The 17,296-nt window shown below is 40.1% G+C and overlaps 1 protein-coding gene across 6 annotated transcripts in view; it reads left to right on the top strand.

Annotated features, from left to right (window-relative positions):
• Positions 1-12,317, top strand: part of LOC128572643 (zinc finger protein 722-like) — a 43,156-nt gene extending 30,839 nt beyond the window's left edge. For all 6 annotated transcript variants that reach the window (XM_053572618.1, XM_053572623.1, XM_053572620.1 and 3 more), the window contains one exon: positions 11,628-12,317. In XM_053572618.1, the coding sequence (XP_053428593.1) occupies positions 11,628-12,193 (566 nt within the window). In that variant the 3' untranslated portion in view covers positions 12,194-12,317. The remainder of the gene's footprint in view (positions 1-11,627) is intronic.
• Positions 12,318-17,296: the final 4,979 nt, after the last annotated feature.

Here is a 17,296-nt window from a genome sequence, read left to right as displayed (position 1 = left end):
GATGGCTTTCATACTTTTTCAAATTTTGAGACAGTGTCTCTGTCACGCTAGGCAGAGTGCTCTGGTGTCATAGCTCACAGCAGTCTCAAACTCTTGGGCTCAAGAGTTTCTCTTGCCTCAGCCTTCCAAATAGCTGGGATTATAAATTCCCACCACAATGCATATTTTTTTTTCTCTTTCCTATTTTTTTTTTTTTTTTTTTGTAGATACAGAGTCTCATCCCATCGCCGTTGGTAGAGTGCAGTGGCATCACAGCTCATAGCAACCTCCAACTCCTGTGCTTTGGTGATTCTCTTGCCTCAGCCTCCCGAGTAGCTGGGACTACAGGCACCTGCCACAACGCCCAGCATTTTTTGTTTTTGTTATTGCAGTTTGGCCAGGGCCAAGTTTGAACCCCCACTTTCAGTATATGGGGCCGGCACCATACCCACTGAACCACAGGAGCCGCCCGTCTTTTTCCTATTTTAAAGAGACAAGGTCTCCCTCTTGCTCAGGCTGATCTTGAACTCCTGAACTCCTGATCCACCTGCCTTCACATCCCACAGTGCTGGGATTCTAGGGGTGAGCCACTGGGCCCAGCCTGATTGCCTCCTTTTTTATTTCTGATTGCATTTATTTGGGTCCTTTTCCTTCTGTTCCTGGTTAATGTAGCAATAGATCTGTCAATTTTGTTTATCTTCTCAAATAACCGTGTTTTGGTTTTTTGATCCGTGTCAATTGGTTTTCAATTCCATGTGGTTCTGCTTTGACCGTGTTATTTCTTTTCTTCTGCAGGCTTTGGGTCTGGTCTGCTCTTCCTTCTCTAGTTCCTTAAGATGTGTCATTAGATTTTTGTTATGATCCTCCTGTCTTTTTGATGTACACGTTGAAGAGTATATATTTTCCTCTGGAGGCTGCTTTTGCTATATCCTATAAATTTTGATAGCTTATGGGGCGTCTTGATAGCTAAAGAGAGGTTCAAGTAATCTTTTACATTTTCATCTTAATTTCATCATTGATCCAATAATCATTCAGCAGCAGGTTGTTTAATTTCTTTGACTTTGTGTAGAATTGTGTGTTTCTGGGTCATCCAGGTGGCTCATGCCTGTAATCATAGCATTCTGGGAGGCCGAGGCAGGTGGATTGCCTGAGATCACAGGCTGGAGACCAGCCTGAGCCAGAGTGAGACCCCACCTCTAAAAATAGCCGGGCGTTTTGGCAGGTGCCTGTAATCCTAGCTACTTGGGCAGCTGAGGCAAGAGCATCGCCTGGGCCCAAGATTTTGAGGCTTTATGAGTTAATGACACCATGACACCCTACCAAGGGTGACAAAGTAAGACTCTGTCTCAAAAAAACAAATTGTGGGTTCCCATTGGAGTGGATTTCTACTTTAATTCCTTTTTTTTTAAATTGTGGGTGTCTGTTGAGCTTTTTGTTCCTGGATGTCTAAATCTCTGGCTAAACCGGGGACGTTTTCCTCAATTACTGCCTCATTTTTATTGCCCGGCCCTGGAGCATGTTCTTCACCCACAGTGATGTCTGTGATTCTTACCTTTAGCCGTGTTACATAAGCCCATATTTCTCACAGTCTTTATTAGCCCTCTTATTCCTCTGTTCTTTGTCTTTTCTTTTTAAACAGAGTCTCACTCTATTGCCCTGGATGGAGTGCCATGTCATCAAAGCTCAGAGCAACCTCAAACTCTTGGCTTGAGCAGTCTTCTTGCCTCAGCTTCCCAAGTGGCTACAGGCACCTGCCACATTGCCCAGCTAGTTTTTCTATTAGAGACGGGTCTTGTTCTTACTTCGGCTGTTCTCAAACTCCTAAGCTTAAGTAATCCCCCTACCTCGGTCTCCCAAAGTCCTAGGATTACACCCGGCCCCTGTTTATTATTTTTGATTGTGTTAATTTGTAAGGGTTGTCAAGTTCCGAGATTCTTCTGTCTGTGGTAGTCTATTGTATAAACTTTTCATTGTTTTTGTTAAATGTTTTTCCTTCCAGAATTGTATTTGTATTTTTTTAATATGTCGACATCTGTCGACAATTCATTTCCTGAATTGTTTTCTGGTTTGTTTGAGTTGGTTTTCCATTTTTTCTTGGATTTTGTTTAGCTTCCTTACAGCTCATACTTGGACCTTTTTGTCATTTCAGTGTTTTCATTTGGTTGATATCTATTGCCAGAAAGATGGTGTTCCATCTTTGGGGAATGTTCTGTCGTTCTTATTTTCCTATTTCTGGAGTTCTTTGACTAATTTCTTGTCATCTGGGCCAGCTGTTGCTTACATTTTCTTTTGTTTAGATAAGACTTTTTATTTGATTTACAAGTACAGGTGTGTCTGTAGCATATGTTGAGTCAGAACCTCTGGCTTTACTTGGGTCCTTTGCTGGTGGTCTAGGTTCCGTACAGTGCCTCATTTCTAGAGGTCCTTGGTGTGGTGCTTTTCTCAGTTGCCAGTTGTGTGTAGCCTGTAACACTGGTGATCTATGCATGTGAGCACGTTCCCTGTATTTCTTTTAAGGAGATGAAGGAGTCCTTTGAAATCCTTTCTTCTGGGCGTTGCCTGTGGCTCAAGGAGTAGGGCGCTGGCTCCATATACCTGGGGTGGCGGGTTCGAACCTGGCCCTGGCCAAAACTACAAAAAAAACTCCTTTCTTCTTTCCACGCCCTGTCTTTCATGCATTTTTAAATTAGTTATATGTTTTTTGATCTTTGGAATTCAATTTTTGAGTCCTTTTGTATATGTTATGGACATTAACTTTTTAAATTATTTTTGAGACAGAGTGTCACTATGTCCCCCATGGTATAGTACCATGACCTTACAGCTTACAGAAACCTCAAACTCTTAGGCTTAAGCAATTCTCTTGCCTCAGCCTCCCAAATAGCTGGGACTACAGGGGTCTGCCACAACACCCGGCTATTTTTTTTGTTTTTTGGTTGTAGCTGTCATTGTTGTTAGGCATTCCCAGGCTGTGTTCGAACCTGCCAGCTCTGGTGTATGTGGCTGGGTGCCCTAGCCACTGAGCTACAGGCACTGAACCTGGACATTATCTTTTTTATCACATGTATAAGACAAGAGTATTTCATATATTTGGAAGTTCTGATGTTACATGTATATATGTTGCTACTTGTGAAAACATCTTGGCCAGTGGACCACATTAATTAGATAATCCTCTTTTTGTAATTTGATACACTATGTTTGACTGAGTCTCAGTCTGTCACTCAGTCTGGTGTGCAGTATCAGGATCACAGCTTTTGTCAGCCTCTAATTGCCAGTTTCAAGCAATTCTTTCACATTCTTTTAAGAGGCTGAGACTATACGCATGTTCCACCAGGCCTAGCAAATATTTTTTTTTTTAGTTTGTTTAGAAATAGTGTTTTTCAGCTCAGTGCCTGTAGCTCAGTGAGTAGGGCACCAGCCACATACACCGAGGTGGGTGTGTTTAAGCCTGGCCTGGGCCTGCTCAGCAACAATGACAGTTCCAACCAAAAAATAGCTGGGTGTTGTGGTAGTTACCTGTAGTCCCAGCTACTTGGGAGTCTGAGGCAAGATAATCGCTTAAGCTCAAGAGTTTGAGGTTGCTGTGAGCTGTGACACCACCGCATTCTACTATAGGCGACACACTGTGACTCTGTCTGAAAAAAAAATAAATGGTTTCTTACTAGGTTTCTCAGGCTTTTGGCCTCAAGTTTTCTTCCCATCTCAGCCTTCCTAGTCACTGAGATCATAGGCATGAGCCACCGTGGGTGGTGAAAAAATACATGTTACATCAACAGTGGTCACAAGTGTCACTTATAATACATGTTCATATAACTATAAGCATGAGCTACCATGTCTACCCATTTTTTTAATCTTCAGTTGTGATAGGATGTTGTCGTTATTTAGGCTCCTCTCCAACTCCTGGCTTCAAGCTACCTCCCTCTCTGGCCTGACAGAGTGCTAAGATTTCAGGAATTAGCCACCGTACCAAGCCACTTTGGGTATTATTTTGATTGTGATTACAATCCCTATTGCATAAATTTAAAAATATATATAACAATCTATTCTAAGTTGATAGCTTTCTAAGTGTCACTTGTGACCATTGTTGATGTAACATGTATTTTGTCTGTGATGGTATTTGACTTTTCATTCAGTAGCTTTAACCCATTCTTTCCTTTACAGCCCATGTGTCCTTAGACATAAGAGTGTGTTTTTGTAGAATATGCAAGTGGATCTTATTTTGAGGGTTTTTTTTTTTTTTTTTTTTTGTAGAGACAGAGTCTCACTTTATGGCCCTCGGTAGAGTGCCGTGGCCTTACACAGCTCACAGCAACCTCCAACTCCTGGGCTTAAGCGATTCTCTTGCCTCAGCCTCCCGAGTAGCTGGGACTACAGGCACCCGCCACAACGCCCGGCTATTTTTTGGTTGCAGTTTGGCCGGGGCCGGGTTTGAACCCGTCACCCTCTATATATGGGGCCGGCGTCTTACTGACTGAGCCACAGGCGCTGCCCTTTGAGGGTTTTTTTTAAGGTAATTTATATCTTTTAATTGATTTTGTATTTATATATAAAGTGATCACTGCAATGGAACACGTTTATTTTTTATTGTTCCTTTTTTTTTTTTTTTTTTTTTTTGAGACAGAGTCTCACTTTATTGCCCTTAGCACGGTGCTGTGGTGTCACACACCTCACAGGAACCTCCAACTCCGGGGCTTAGACGATTCTCTTGCCTCAGCCTCCCGAGTAGCTGGGACTACAGGCACCTACCTGCCAGAACAACCGGCTGTTTTTTTTGTTGCAGTTTGACCAGGGCTGAGTTTGAGCCAGCCACCCTCAGTATATGTATGGGGCGGACACCCTACTCACTGAGCTGCAGGTGCCACCCATTTTTTATTGTTCTTTTAACAATTTTGTTTCTGTTTTGCTGTCTTCCTTTTTGTATTGTTGTTGTTTGTATTGATATGTTTAGATTTAATTATAATTTCCTTTTGTAATCTATTTGCTATAGGTATTTTTTTGAGACAGATTATCACTCTGTTGCCTTAGCCAGAGTGCAGTGGAATGATCATAGTCACAACTTTTAATTCCTGGACTCTAGTGATCCTTCTGCTTGAGCCTTCCTAGTAGCTGGGAATACAGTGCACATCAGCATGCTTATCTAATTATTTTTATCTTAAGAAAATAAAGCAAACAATTTTGTTTGAGACTGAGTCTCACTCTGTTGCCCTGGGTAGAGTGCTATGGCGTCATTGTAGCTTATAGCAATGGCAAAATCTTAGGCTCAAAGAATCATCCTGTCTCAGACTCCTGAGTAGCTGTGATAACAGGCTTGTGCCACCATGCCCTACTAGTTTTTTTTTTCAATTTTTTATTTTTATTTATTTATTTCATTGAGACAGGGTTCCTACTTTGCTGCCCCTGGGTAGAGTACCATGGCATCTTTTTTTTTTTTTCCTAGAGATATAATCTCAAGGTGTCGCCCTGGGTAGAGTGCCGTGGCCTCACAGCTCACAGCAACCTCAAACTCTTGGACTTTCGCGATTCTCTTGCCTCAGCCTCCCAAGTAGCTGGGACTACAGGCGCCCACCACAATGCTTGGCTATTTTTAATTGTTGTTGTTGCAGTTGTCTTTGTTTTAGCTGGCCCGAGCCAGGTTCGAACCCAGCAGCCTCAGTGTTTGTGGCTGTCGCCCTACCCACTGGTCTTTGGATGCCGCCCAGTGCCATGCCATCTTAGTTAACAGCAACCTCAACCTCCTGGTTTTGAGTGATCCTCTTACCTCAATCTCCCAAGTAGCTTGAGAATATAGGTGCCCACCACAACACTGGGCTAGTTTTGTTGTTTTTTTCTTTTAATAGAGAGGCGGTCTTGCTCTTGCTCAGGCTGATCTTGAACTCCTGAGATTAGGCAGTCCACCTGCTTCAGCTGCGGAGAGTATTAAGATTATCCTGTGCACCTGGCCTCCAGTTAAGTTTTTTCAATTTTTAGTAGTGATGGGGGGTTTCACTTGTGTTCAGGCTGGTGTCAAACTCCTAAGCTCAAGCAGTCCATCCACCTTGGCCTTCCAGAGTGCTAGGATTATAAGCATGAGACACACTGTTCACTCATTTTTTAAATCTTCAGTTGTGATAGGATCTTATTGTTACTCCGGCTCCTCTCGAACTCCTGACTTCAAGCCACCTTCCGCTCTGGCCTGACCGAGTGCTAGGGTTTCAGGCATTAGCCACCATACCAAGCCACTATAGGTATTTTTATTGGGATTACAATACATACTTCATAAAGTTGAAAATACATATATGAATTCTAAATTGATAGCTTTTATTGCATACAAAAACTCTGCCTCCGTATATGCCCCATTGTATTTTGCTAATGTCTGAAAATATGTCATCCTGCACATGTATCATATCTCTATTAAGATTTATAGTTTTGAGCATTTGTCTTTTAAAATTTTATATTAGAACTAAGAGCATTCTTTGTGCCATCATTATTATACTAACACATATTATTTGTGTGTAAAACTTTTCTTACCAGAGACTTTGATATTTTTACATGATTTTTGGTGCTATCTACCATCCTAATGCGTTTCAGTATGAGGAACTGACTCCCTTTAGCATTTCTTGTAGGGATAATGGACATGAATTCAGTAAATGTTTGTTGATCTGAGAAATTCTTTTCTTTTCTTTTCTCTCTTTGTGTCTCTCTTTCAACAGATGCCCTGTGCAAATATTCTTCATTTCTAGTTCATTGTAAAGGACAGGGCATTTTTGGCAGAGTAGTTATCTTGGGTGACAACTATTATTTTCTCAGCACGTTGAATGTATCATCCTATACCTTTATAGCCTGCACGATTTTTTGCTGAAATATCAGTTGATCTTAGAGAAGCATGTGTATACATGCAAGTCACTTTTTTTATTTTTATTTTTCTTTGCACATTACTACTCTATTGTACTGATCTGGAACAAAAATTAGTACAGTTATGCTTCAAATGAGTACTGAGCCCACATGGTGAGACCATGATTCAGAAATCAGAAAGTGAAAGACACATCAGAACATGATTAAGAGGCATTTTACTGTCATAAAACTAGGCCCCGGAAGGATTCTAAGATATGCAAGATGTACTCCTGTTCCATAGAAATCAAGGAATTTGTCCTGTATTAGAGTGACATCAGAAGGACTTATCTTCTGATGACCATATGTGGGACTATTTCAACTGCCATTAGAAACAACAGTGTTTATTTTGTATCATTTTTATATTTCTTACTTTTTTGTTTATAAAAGTAAATGCAGGACAAACTTAATTCAAGATTGATTCTGGCTAAGCGCCTATGGCTCAAGCAGCTAAGGCACCAGCCACATACACCTGAGCAAAAGATTGATCCAAATCTTCAGGAGCCAGCTCCTATGGTATCAGGGAATAAACAACTGTTTTTGTACATCACCTTGTAGGTTACATCTTCCCCTGGAATGGCTACAGTCACCCAGGCAGTGGCCTGATGCGGATGAGTACAGTGCTGGCTCCCGGAGCACAGAGCCTCCCTTGCTTCTTGTCACTGGTCAGGCCAAGGCTAAGCAGGTCCCTAGTAAACACAGCACTGGCAAAAACCCAAGTCACTGCTTCTCAACTCTTGGATAAGAGGAGTCTTCCCTGGCTTGGACTGAGAACCCATGCCCCAGAGTTGCTATCCTGACCAGAATGTATGAAGGGAGTGAGTTCAGGAGAAAAGGTGACCAAGATAAAAATCGGAGCCACTCTTCCCCATCTGCAGCTACCAGATGTGGTCAGGTGTAACATGTATGGAGACAGTGCAGAGGAATGGGAAGGTGCCAGGATGTTCCTTGGCCTGTGTTCTTTACCGTGCCCTGGGCAGCCACACCTTCCATGGCTTTACCATCTCTTTCTCCCGTAGGAACTGCAAGAGCTTGATGAGCTTCAACTTGTTGTCTAATTCATAGCTACCTGATATCCTCTTCAAGCAGATCCTTCAGATGTTTGACAGTTGCCTAAAGGCTGTTGCCATGGGCTGCAATCAGTACCTGTTTCCCCTCTTTTATCTGGGGAACTATTTCTTCATTCCAAAAGGGCAGACTTCTTGCAATAGTGTCTTTTAGACTCTGATAGGAAGATAGCTGGTGTTCAAGGAGACCTGCGTAACTATGATCCTTACTGATGTTACTGGGCCTGATCATGCTTGGCCACAGTTACTGCCTTACTGAGGCCCAGGTCAAGATCTGTTTTTGTACATCACCTTGTAGGTTTCACCTTCCACTGGATGGCTAGAGTCACCTAGGCAGCAGGCTGATATGGATGAGCCCCCTTAGTTCTGCTCATTGAAACACCCAAGTCCTCATTACAGGAAGCCACATCTGCCAGTGGCATCCAGCACTGTCCAGAGGATCCACATCGATCTCTTCTGCACTGAGGCAAAGCAGGTGTCAAACTCAGGCACCAATCTTACCGTGCCTGCTCTACTGTACTTTGAGAGCTCATGGCCTACCATGCTCAGGCTGGCATCATACCAGATGGTAAAGTAGTTCTCCAGGTTCTAGGTGCTCTTGCCAGGGTAGATCAGCATGAGCTTGTAGGCAGCCATGACAGTGGGCTGAGGATAAAATGCAACCAATTTACCTTTTCATTTATGATTTGAAGATTCTCTAATTTTTCGTTTTCTGATTAAAATGTATTTTACTGTGATTGTCTCTGTGTTAGAGTTGGCTAAGCTTCATGATACTTTGTGCAATTTTCTCCCTAAAATACTAAAATACTGAGCCATTATTCATATACTCCCCCCCCCCCTTTTTCCTCTTCTCATTCTGTATATCAGTATAATGGACTATGTGATTGTGTCCCTACACTCTCTTCATTTTATCTGTTTATTTTCCTATTTGGTCTCCTGAGTCTATAATATTAAATTATGTATTATCAGTATTGCTGTCCTTTTTAGTACATCAAGTCTGTTGTCAGCCTCCGCTCGTGTGTCTTTGTTCAGTTACTTTTCATCACATCCTTTGTTTTTATAGTTTTGATCCCTTTTTAGTAATCACATTTTGTTGATGCGTTCCTTCTGTCCTTTTGTGTGGTTATTGTTACTCATGTAGCTTTTTGGCCATCTTTAAGATAGATATTTTTAATATTGTAAAATGAACTCATACATGCCCACTGTTTTTTGTTGTTGTTTTTTTTTTTTTTCTGAGGCAGAGTCTTACTAAGCTGCTTTCAGTAAAGTGCTATCATGTCACAGCTCATGGCAACCTCAAACTTTTGGTCTTAAGCGATTCTTTTGATTCAGCCTTCCTAGAAGCTGGGACTACAGGCACTTGCCAGAACACCTGACCTTTTTTGTTGTTGTTATTGTTGTTTAGTGGACCTGTGCGGGTTCTAACCCCCTAGCCCTGGCGTATGTGGCTGGCGCCCTGGCCACTGAGCTATGGGTGCAGAGCCAAACAGAATGATGAGGATGTGCACTTCTTTAGTGTTACCTGTGTATTTACTTTCAACTTTAGGTTGGGCAATGTTTCTTTGATATATTGCAGGGTTTTTTTGTTCGTATGTTTTTTTTGTAGAGACAGAGTCTCACTTTATTGCCCTCGGTAGAGTGCCGTAGCGTCACACAGTTCACAGCAACCTCCAACTTCTGTGGTTAGGCAATTCTCTTGCCTCAGCCTCCCGAGTTGCTGGGACTACAGGCACCTGCCACAATACCAGGCTATTTCGGGCCAGTATTGAACCCGCCACCCTCGGTATATGGGGCCAGCACCCTTCTCACGGAGCCACAGGTGCCGCCTGATATATTTTACTTTTTATACAGATTTGGTCTTTGAAAAAAGTGGTATCTAGGCTTGTCATCCGCTGCAAAGTAGTTACAGTGCCAGCCACATACAGTGAGGCTGGCGGGTTCAAAACTGGCCCACACCAGCTAAACAGCAATGACAACTACAACCAAAAATTAGCTGGGCATTGTGGCAGGCACCTGTAGTCCCACCTACTTGGGAGGCTGAGGCAAGAGAATTATGTAAGCTCAGGAGTTTGTGGTTGCTGTGAGCTCAGGGTCTATGTCTACTGAGGGTGACATAGTGAGACTTTCTCAAAAAAAAAGAAAAAGTTCTACCTAGATTGGGTGTGTAGGTTCACTCCTGTAATCATATTACTCTGGAAGGCTAAGGCCAAAGGGTTGCTTGAATTCTGGAGTTTGAGACCAGCCTGAACAAGAGTGCAACCTCATCTCTACTAAAAATAAAAAAATTAGACCAGTATTGTGGCAAGTGCCTATAATCCCAGCTAGTTGGGAGGTTGAGGCAGGAGTATCATTTGAACCTAAAAGTTTCAGGTTACTATAAGGTGGGCCAGTGCCATGGCACTCTGGCCTGGGCCAACAGAGTCACACTCAGATTCAAAAAAACTTTTATTTATTTATTTTTTTTTTTTGTAGAGACAGAGTCTCACTGTACGGCCCTTGGTAGAGTGCCGTGGCGTCACACGGCTCACAGCAACCTCTAACTCCTGGGCTTATGCGATTCTCTTGCCTCAGCCTCCCGAGCAGCTGGGACTACAGGCGCCTGCCACAACGCCCGGCTATTTTATTTTTGTTGCAGTTTGGCCGGGGCTGGGTTTGAACCCGCCACCCTCGGCATATGGGGCCGGCGCCCTACTCACTGAGCCACAGGCGCCGCCCTCAAAAAAACTTTTAAAAGGGACCCACCTGTCCCATTCTTTATGAAATCACGTTGTATAGAAAAAATATGGCGGCCGGACGCAGTGGCTCATACCTATAATCCTAGCACTCTGGGAGGCTGAGGCAGGTAGATAGCTTGAGCTCATGAGTTTGAGACCAGCCTGAGCAAAAGTGAGATCCCGTCTCTACTAAAAATATAAAAAACACTGAGGCCAGAAGTTTGATTGAACCCAATAGTTGGAGGTTGCTGTGAGCTATGATGACATGGACTCTACCCAGGGCAACAGCTTGCGACCCTGTCTCAAAAAAAAAAAAAATTTAAATTTAAAAAAGAAATAAAAAGAAAAAATCTGTTAGCATTCAGCCACACTAGACATTCTGTGAGTTTCTCCAATGTGCTAGCAATCTGTGTTCATCTGCATTTTTTAGTTAAAAAGGATTCCTATGTTTTTTTTTTTAAGTATTTAATCTTTTCCTTGGCAGATGTCTTTGTTAATGTCATCTCTGTGTTGCTGAAACAAGCATTCATCTTTTTTCAGTGTACCCATTCTGTCCATTCTGTCATTTCAACTATTTCTCTATTCCCTTCAGCACTCTATGTTAAGGGAAACAATAAGCTATCTATATATAGCTCAAGAAAAACATAGACTATTGAACATATGTCCCATGCTTTTATCTCCTGAGGTACAAACATGAAATTTAAAGATATTTTTCTCATTTTATTCTTCTATGCTGCAGAAAGGTAACAAACTTAACGTAGCTATTAATGTGACTCTTTTTGGCTTAGTGCTTGTGGGAGGTATTGCAAACCGAATTGGTTTTCTTTTAGCATATACTTTTTTTTAAGTTCATATATCACTGCAGAAGCAAAGGCCTTAAGTGTTGATTTAGTCATCATAGTGATGTGCACAGGTTGGTATAATTGTGTATAAGTATTTAGTTGTTAAGTATTTTCACCAAAATGTAGTAATTGAAGTTTTCAAATAATTTAATATCTTTCAGATATGCTTCCCTGTTACGCCCGAGGCCTGTGGACAAAGCAGTGCATAGAAGCTCCGTTCCCCAAAGTGGTAGTGGACATATTTGAGAGTTGTGGTCTTGAAAATTTACACTTAAGGAAAGACTGGAAAAGTGTGACTGAGTATGAAGGGCAGAGTGCATGTTATGATGGGCATAAAAAATGGAGGAAAACAAATAGTTACAAACATATTACTCATATCAGAGGTCAAAAACATAAAACATCTTGGAGAAAAATTTCATATATGTTAGTCACTTTTTCTAAACCACATGTTTCTCAAAGTAAATATCAGTGTCAACTTTTGGAGCATAACTTGTTTTTGAATAGAAATTTGCAAAGTCTAAATAGTGACCTATTCCATGTTGCAAATTACGATTTGGTGGAGCAACGAAAATATAGAATTAGATTAAATGCTCAGTCAAATATTTCTGAAGATCTTAGATTTAAAAATGTAAATATTTCTAAATTTGATCAATTTTATGGGTCCTTTTTTAAATACTTATTATCCTTCCACCACAATATATTACCTTCTTATCCCGAAACCTATTGATCAGTATGAAAATACCCTTACCACTTCATTGTTGCTTACTAAATATCAGGGAATAAATATTTGGGGAAAACATCACACTTATAATAAAAGTTTGATATTCTTTAGCCAGGGTCCTAGTTTAAATAATTTCCAAGATGTTTATATTGAACACATAGCTAATCAGTGCCATAATCTTGAGAGAACCTTTTATCAAGTCTCTAGTCCTAGGAAACATCAGAAACCTCATTTACCATTCAAGACATTCAAATGTAAAAAATGTAAGAAAATCTTTCTTCAATATTCAAAACTTATTCTCCACCAGAAGATCCATATTCAATGTAAGTATTACAAATGTATTAAGTATTTAGAACCTATTACCCAGTCTTCAAAGCATACTATGTATGAAGGAATCCATTCTGGAGAAAAGTCATACAGATGCAATAAATCTGAGAAAGACTTTAATCAGTCATTAAATCTAAGAAAACGTAACATAAACCACAGTGAGGAGAAACTCTACAAATGTAGAGAATGTGGAAAAGACTTCAACAGTAGTTCACATCTTACTCAACATCAGAGTACTCATACTGGTGAGAACCCCTACAAAAGTAAAGAATGTGGCAAAGCCCTTAACTGTAGTTCACATCTTACTCAACATGAGAACATTTATACTGGAGAGAAGCCCTACAAATGTAAAAAATGTGGCAAAGCCTTTAACACTAGTGCATACCTTTCTCGTCACGAGGTAATACATACTGGAGAAAAGGCTTATAAATGTAAAAAATGTGGCAAAGCATTTAACACTAGAACATACCTTACTCATCATGAGATAATTCATACTGAAAAGAAGCCTTACAAATGTAAAGTATGTGGCAAAGCATTTCACACTAGTTCATACCTTACTCGTCACAAGATAATTCACACTGGAGAGAAGCCTTACAAATGTAAAGAATGTGGCAAAGCATTTAACAATAGTTCATACCTTACTCGTCACGAGATAATTAATACTGGAAAGAAGCCTTACATATATAAAGAATGTGGCAAAGCCTTTAGGACTACTGCACACCTTACTCGGCACCAGAGAATACATACAGGAGAAAAGCCTTATAAATATAAGCATTGTAGCAAAGCATTTTGAACTAGTTCACACCTTACTAAGCACCAGAGAATTCATACTGGAGAAAAACTATATAAATGTGAAATGTGCAGTAAATCATTTACTCAAACTTCATATCTTCTTCGTCATATTAAAATTCATAGTGGCGAGAAACCCTACAAATGTCAAGAATGTGGCAAAGCATTTAACCAAAGTTCATATCTTACTCAACATCAGAACATTCATACTGGAGAGAAGACTTTCAAGTGTAAAGAATGTGGTAAGGAATTTAACTGTAGTTCAAATCTTACAAAACATCAGAAAATTCATAGTGGAACGAAACCCTACAAATGTAACAATTGTGGCAAAGCCTTTAGCACTCGCTCAAAGCTTAATCTGCACCAGAGAATTCATACTGGAGAGAAGACTTCCAAGTGTAAAGAATGTGGCAAAGAATTTAACTGTAGTTCAAATCTTACAAAACATCAGAAAATTCATATTGGAAGAAAACCCTACAAATGTAACAATTGTGGCAAAGCCTTTAGCATTTGCTCAAAGCTTAATCTGCACCAGAGAATTCATACTGGAGAGAAACCCTACACATGTAAGGAATGTGGCAAAGCTTTTTGCCATAGTTCATACCTTACTCTGCACGAGAAAATTCATACTGGAGAGAAGCCCTACAAATGTAAAACATGGGGCAAAGGATTTTACTATACTTCACATCTTAGTCAACATCAGATAATTCATACTGGAGAGAAGCCCTACAAATGTAAAACGTGGCAAAGGATTTAGCAGGAGTTCATACCTTCCACAGCACCAGAGAATACATACTGGAGAAAAACTGTACAAATGTAATATATGCAGGAAGTCATTGTCTCATCCTTCAAGTGTTATTCAGCATATGAGAACTCATACTGCAGAGAAACCCTGTAAATGTAACGATTGTGGCAAAGCATTTAGCGCAAGGTCCAACCTTACTCTGCACCAGAGAATTCAAAGTGAAAAGAAACCCTACACATGTAAGGAATGTGGTAAAGCTTTTCGCCATAGTTCATACCTTACTCTGCACCAAAGAATTCATACTGGAGAGAAGCCCTACAAATGTGAAACATGTGGCAAAGCATTTAACAGGAGTTCATACCTTACACAGCACCAGTGAATACATACTGGAGAAAAACTCTACAAATGTAATGTATGCAGTAAGTCATTTACTCATCTTTCAAGTGTTATTCAGCATATGAGAATTCATACCAGAGAGAAACCCTACAAATGTAAAGAATGTGGCAAAACGTTTAACTATTGTTCACATCTTACTCAACATCAGGTAATTCATACTGGAGAGAAGCCCTTCAAGTGTAAGGAATGTAGTAAAGCATTTCAGTGTAGTTCAAATCTTATAAAACATGAGAGAATTCATACTGGAGTGATGCCCTACAAATGTAACGAATGTGGCAAAGCCTTCACCCGTAATTCACATCTTACTCAACAAGAAATAATTCATACTGGAGTGATGCCCTACAAATGTAACGAATGTGGCAAAGCCTTCACCCGTAATTCACATCTTACTCAACAAGAAATAATTCAAACTGAAGAGAAGCCCTACAAATGTAAAGGCTGTAGCTAAGCCTTTAACAGTAGTTCATATCTTAATACTGGAGAATTTCATCATAGACAAAAAGTTTACAAGTGTAAAACATGTAGTAAACCATTTACTCCTTCAAGTCCTGTGATGTATCTTTTTATACTTCAGAGAAACTGTACAAATGTAAAGAATATGCCGTTTTTTACACGTCTCTATGTTAGATAATTCATAGTAGAAAATCTCTAGACGTGAAGAGTAAGGAAACAGAAGTCTAATATATATGATTTAGAAATTACCAGAAAGGGGCGGTGCCTATTGGCTCAGTGAGTAGGGTACAGGCCCCATATACTGAGGGTGGCGGGTTTGAACATGGCCCTGGCCAAACTGCAACAAAAAATAGCTGGGCCTTGTGGCACATGTAGTACCTGCTACTCGTGAGGCTGAGGCAAGAGAATCGCTTAAGCCCAAAAGCTGGAGATTCCTGTGAGCTGTGACGCTGCAGCACTCTTCCAGGGTGACAAAGTCAGGCTCTATCTCTCTTAAAAAAAAAAAAAAAAAAGAAAAGAAACTACCAGAAAGATTATACGGAGAGATAGTTGCAGAGGAAATAAATATAAGAAAAATTAAAACTCAAGGTTAATTGTATCATGTATTCACAGAAAAAAGTTGTAACACACATTCAAAAATTACTCTAAGCCAGATTTCTAAAACAGAAAATAACCCAGAGTCACAGCAATTATATGACTTGTTCGCATGCTTTATTTAATTTTATTTATTTATTTTGAGGCAGAGTTTCGCTTTGTCATCCTCAGTGGAGTGCCATGGCGTCAGCTAACAGCAGCTTTGGGCTCACGTGATTCTCTTGCGCCAGCCGTCTGATTAGCTAGGACTCCAGGCACCCTCCACAGCACCAAATTTTTAGAGACAGAGTCTCACCCTGGCTCAAGGTGGACTTGAAATCCTGAGCTCCAGCAGTTCACCTACCTAGGCCTCCTAGAGTAGTAGGATGACAAGCCACTGTGCTCAGCTGTGTTTACCTGCTGTACTGGAGCAAGAATGTTGATGTGTGGACAGGTGTCATCTATCAGGATTTTATTTGTATTCACAGTATTTCGGGTGTTGGAAAGCAGGTATAATGGATGTATTTCAACTCTCAAATCAGTTCATTCTGTGCCTTAATCTGTAGTGTCTATTATGTTTATTTTTTCCACATTAGGACTGTTCGATGCTATTTCATATTAGGTAGACAACATTAATATCAATTTTTCCATGGATGAAGAAGATCTAAAGGAAGATGCTATTTATGTTTGACTTATAAAACTGTGGCATGTAAGCATATGATATGTGTTCATGGTATTTTACTTTCAGTAAAAGTAAGAGGTCTAGCACTTTGGTAGGCTGAGACAGGTGTATTGCTTGGTCTCAGGAGTTGGGAGACCAGCCTGACCGAGAATGAGACTAAGAGGAAAAGTCTGAATTTTGTCAATAGATCATTTTTCCAATTGCTCCTCTAACAGAAGGAAGTGACTAGCTAAAATACTGTCATGTCTTTGTAACAGAATGATGTAGAAGTTTTGAGTATTATTTGATGAAATAGAACACGTTGTACAGGGGTTGTATATTATTCAATACATAGAGATGAATATATTTTCAAAGGCATTAGAGAAAAGTGAAGATTACTCCCATGTGGAATGTTGCAAATGTGTTGCATATCAACATTCACTGTCCTCCCTTTTTAAAGATTGTGAAATCCTAACTTAAAGATTTTAATGTGAGTGTAGTTACTTTGGATGTTCTTTTACTGTGTTTTGTACAGGAAGCCTATAGTGGATTTTCAGATTCTGTTGAAAGAATATGTGTGAATATAATTGTTCTTATTAATAAAATTATATAATTTTTCATATTTAACATTGATATGAAATGGTACTAGGCATCAGTTTTAAACTATCCCATTATATCCAAGACTGGGGTTATATATGGAAATAAGGCTGGGTGAAGTGGCTTATGCCTATAATCCCAGCACTCTGGGAGTCCATGGTGGGAGGATTGCATGAGCTCAGGAGTTCAAGTTCTGCCTGAGCAAGAGTGAGACCTTGTCTCCACTAAAAATAGAAAAACTATTGGGGCATCATGATGAGTGCCTATAGTCCCAGCTACTTGGGAAGCTAAGGCTGGAGGATTGCTTGTGGTGAGCTGTGATGTCATAGCCCTCTGGCTTGGAAAAACAAAAACATATGGAAATGATACTTTATTGAGTGGCACAGTTGTGTGATTTCTCTAGTAATCCTTCATTCCCGAGGACTTCAGATTTCTATAATTTGGAGACTTCTCATAGTTACTATTTTTTATTATTTTATGCTTTTGATAGCTATTGGAATGTTATGGTTACAATAAATATAATGTGGGATTATAATTAGAAAACATACTTTTTAGGTGTAAAATCACT

Source organism: Nycticebus coucang, chromosome 20, assembly GCF_027406575.1.
Source record: "Nycticebus coucang isolate mNycCou1 chromosome 20, mNycCou1.pri, whole genome shotgun sequence".
NCBI lineage: Eukaryota > Metazoa > Chordata > Mammalia > Primates > Lorisidae > Nycticebus > Nycticebus coucang.
This window is presented reverse-complemented; position numbering and strand designations above follow the sequence as displayed.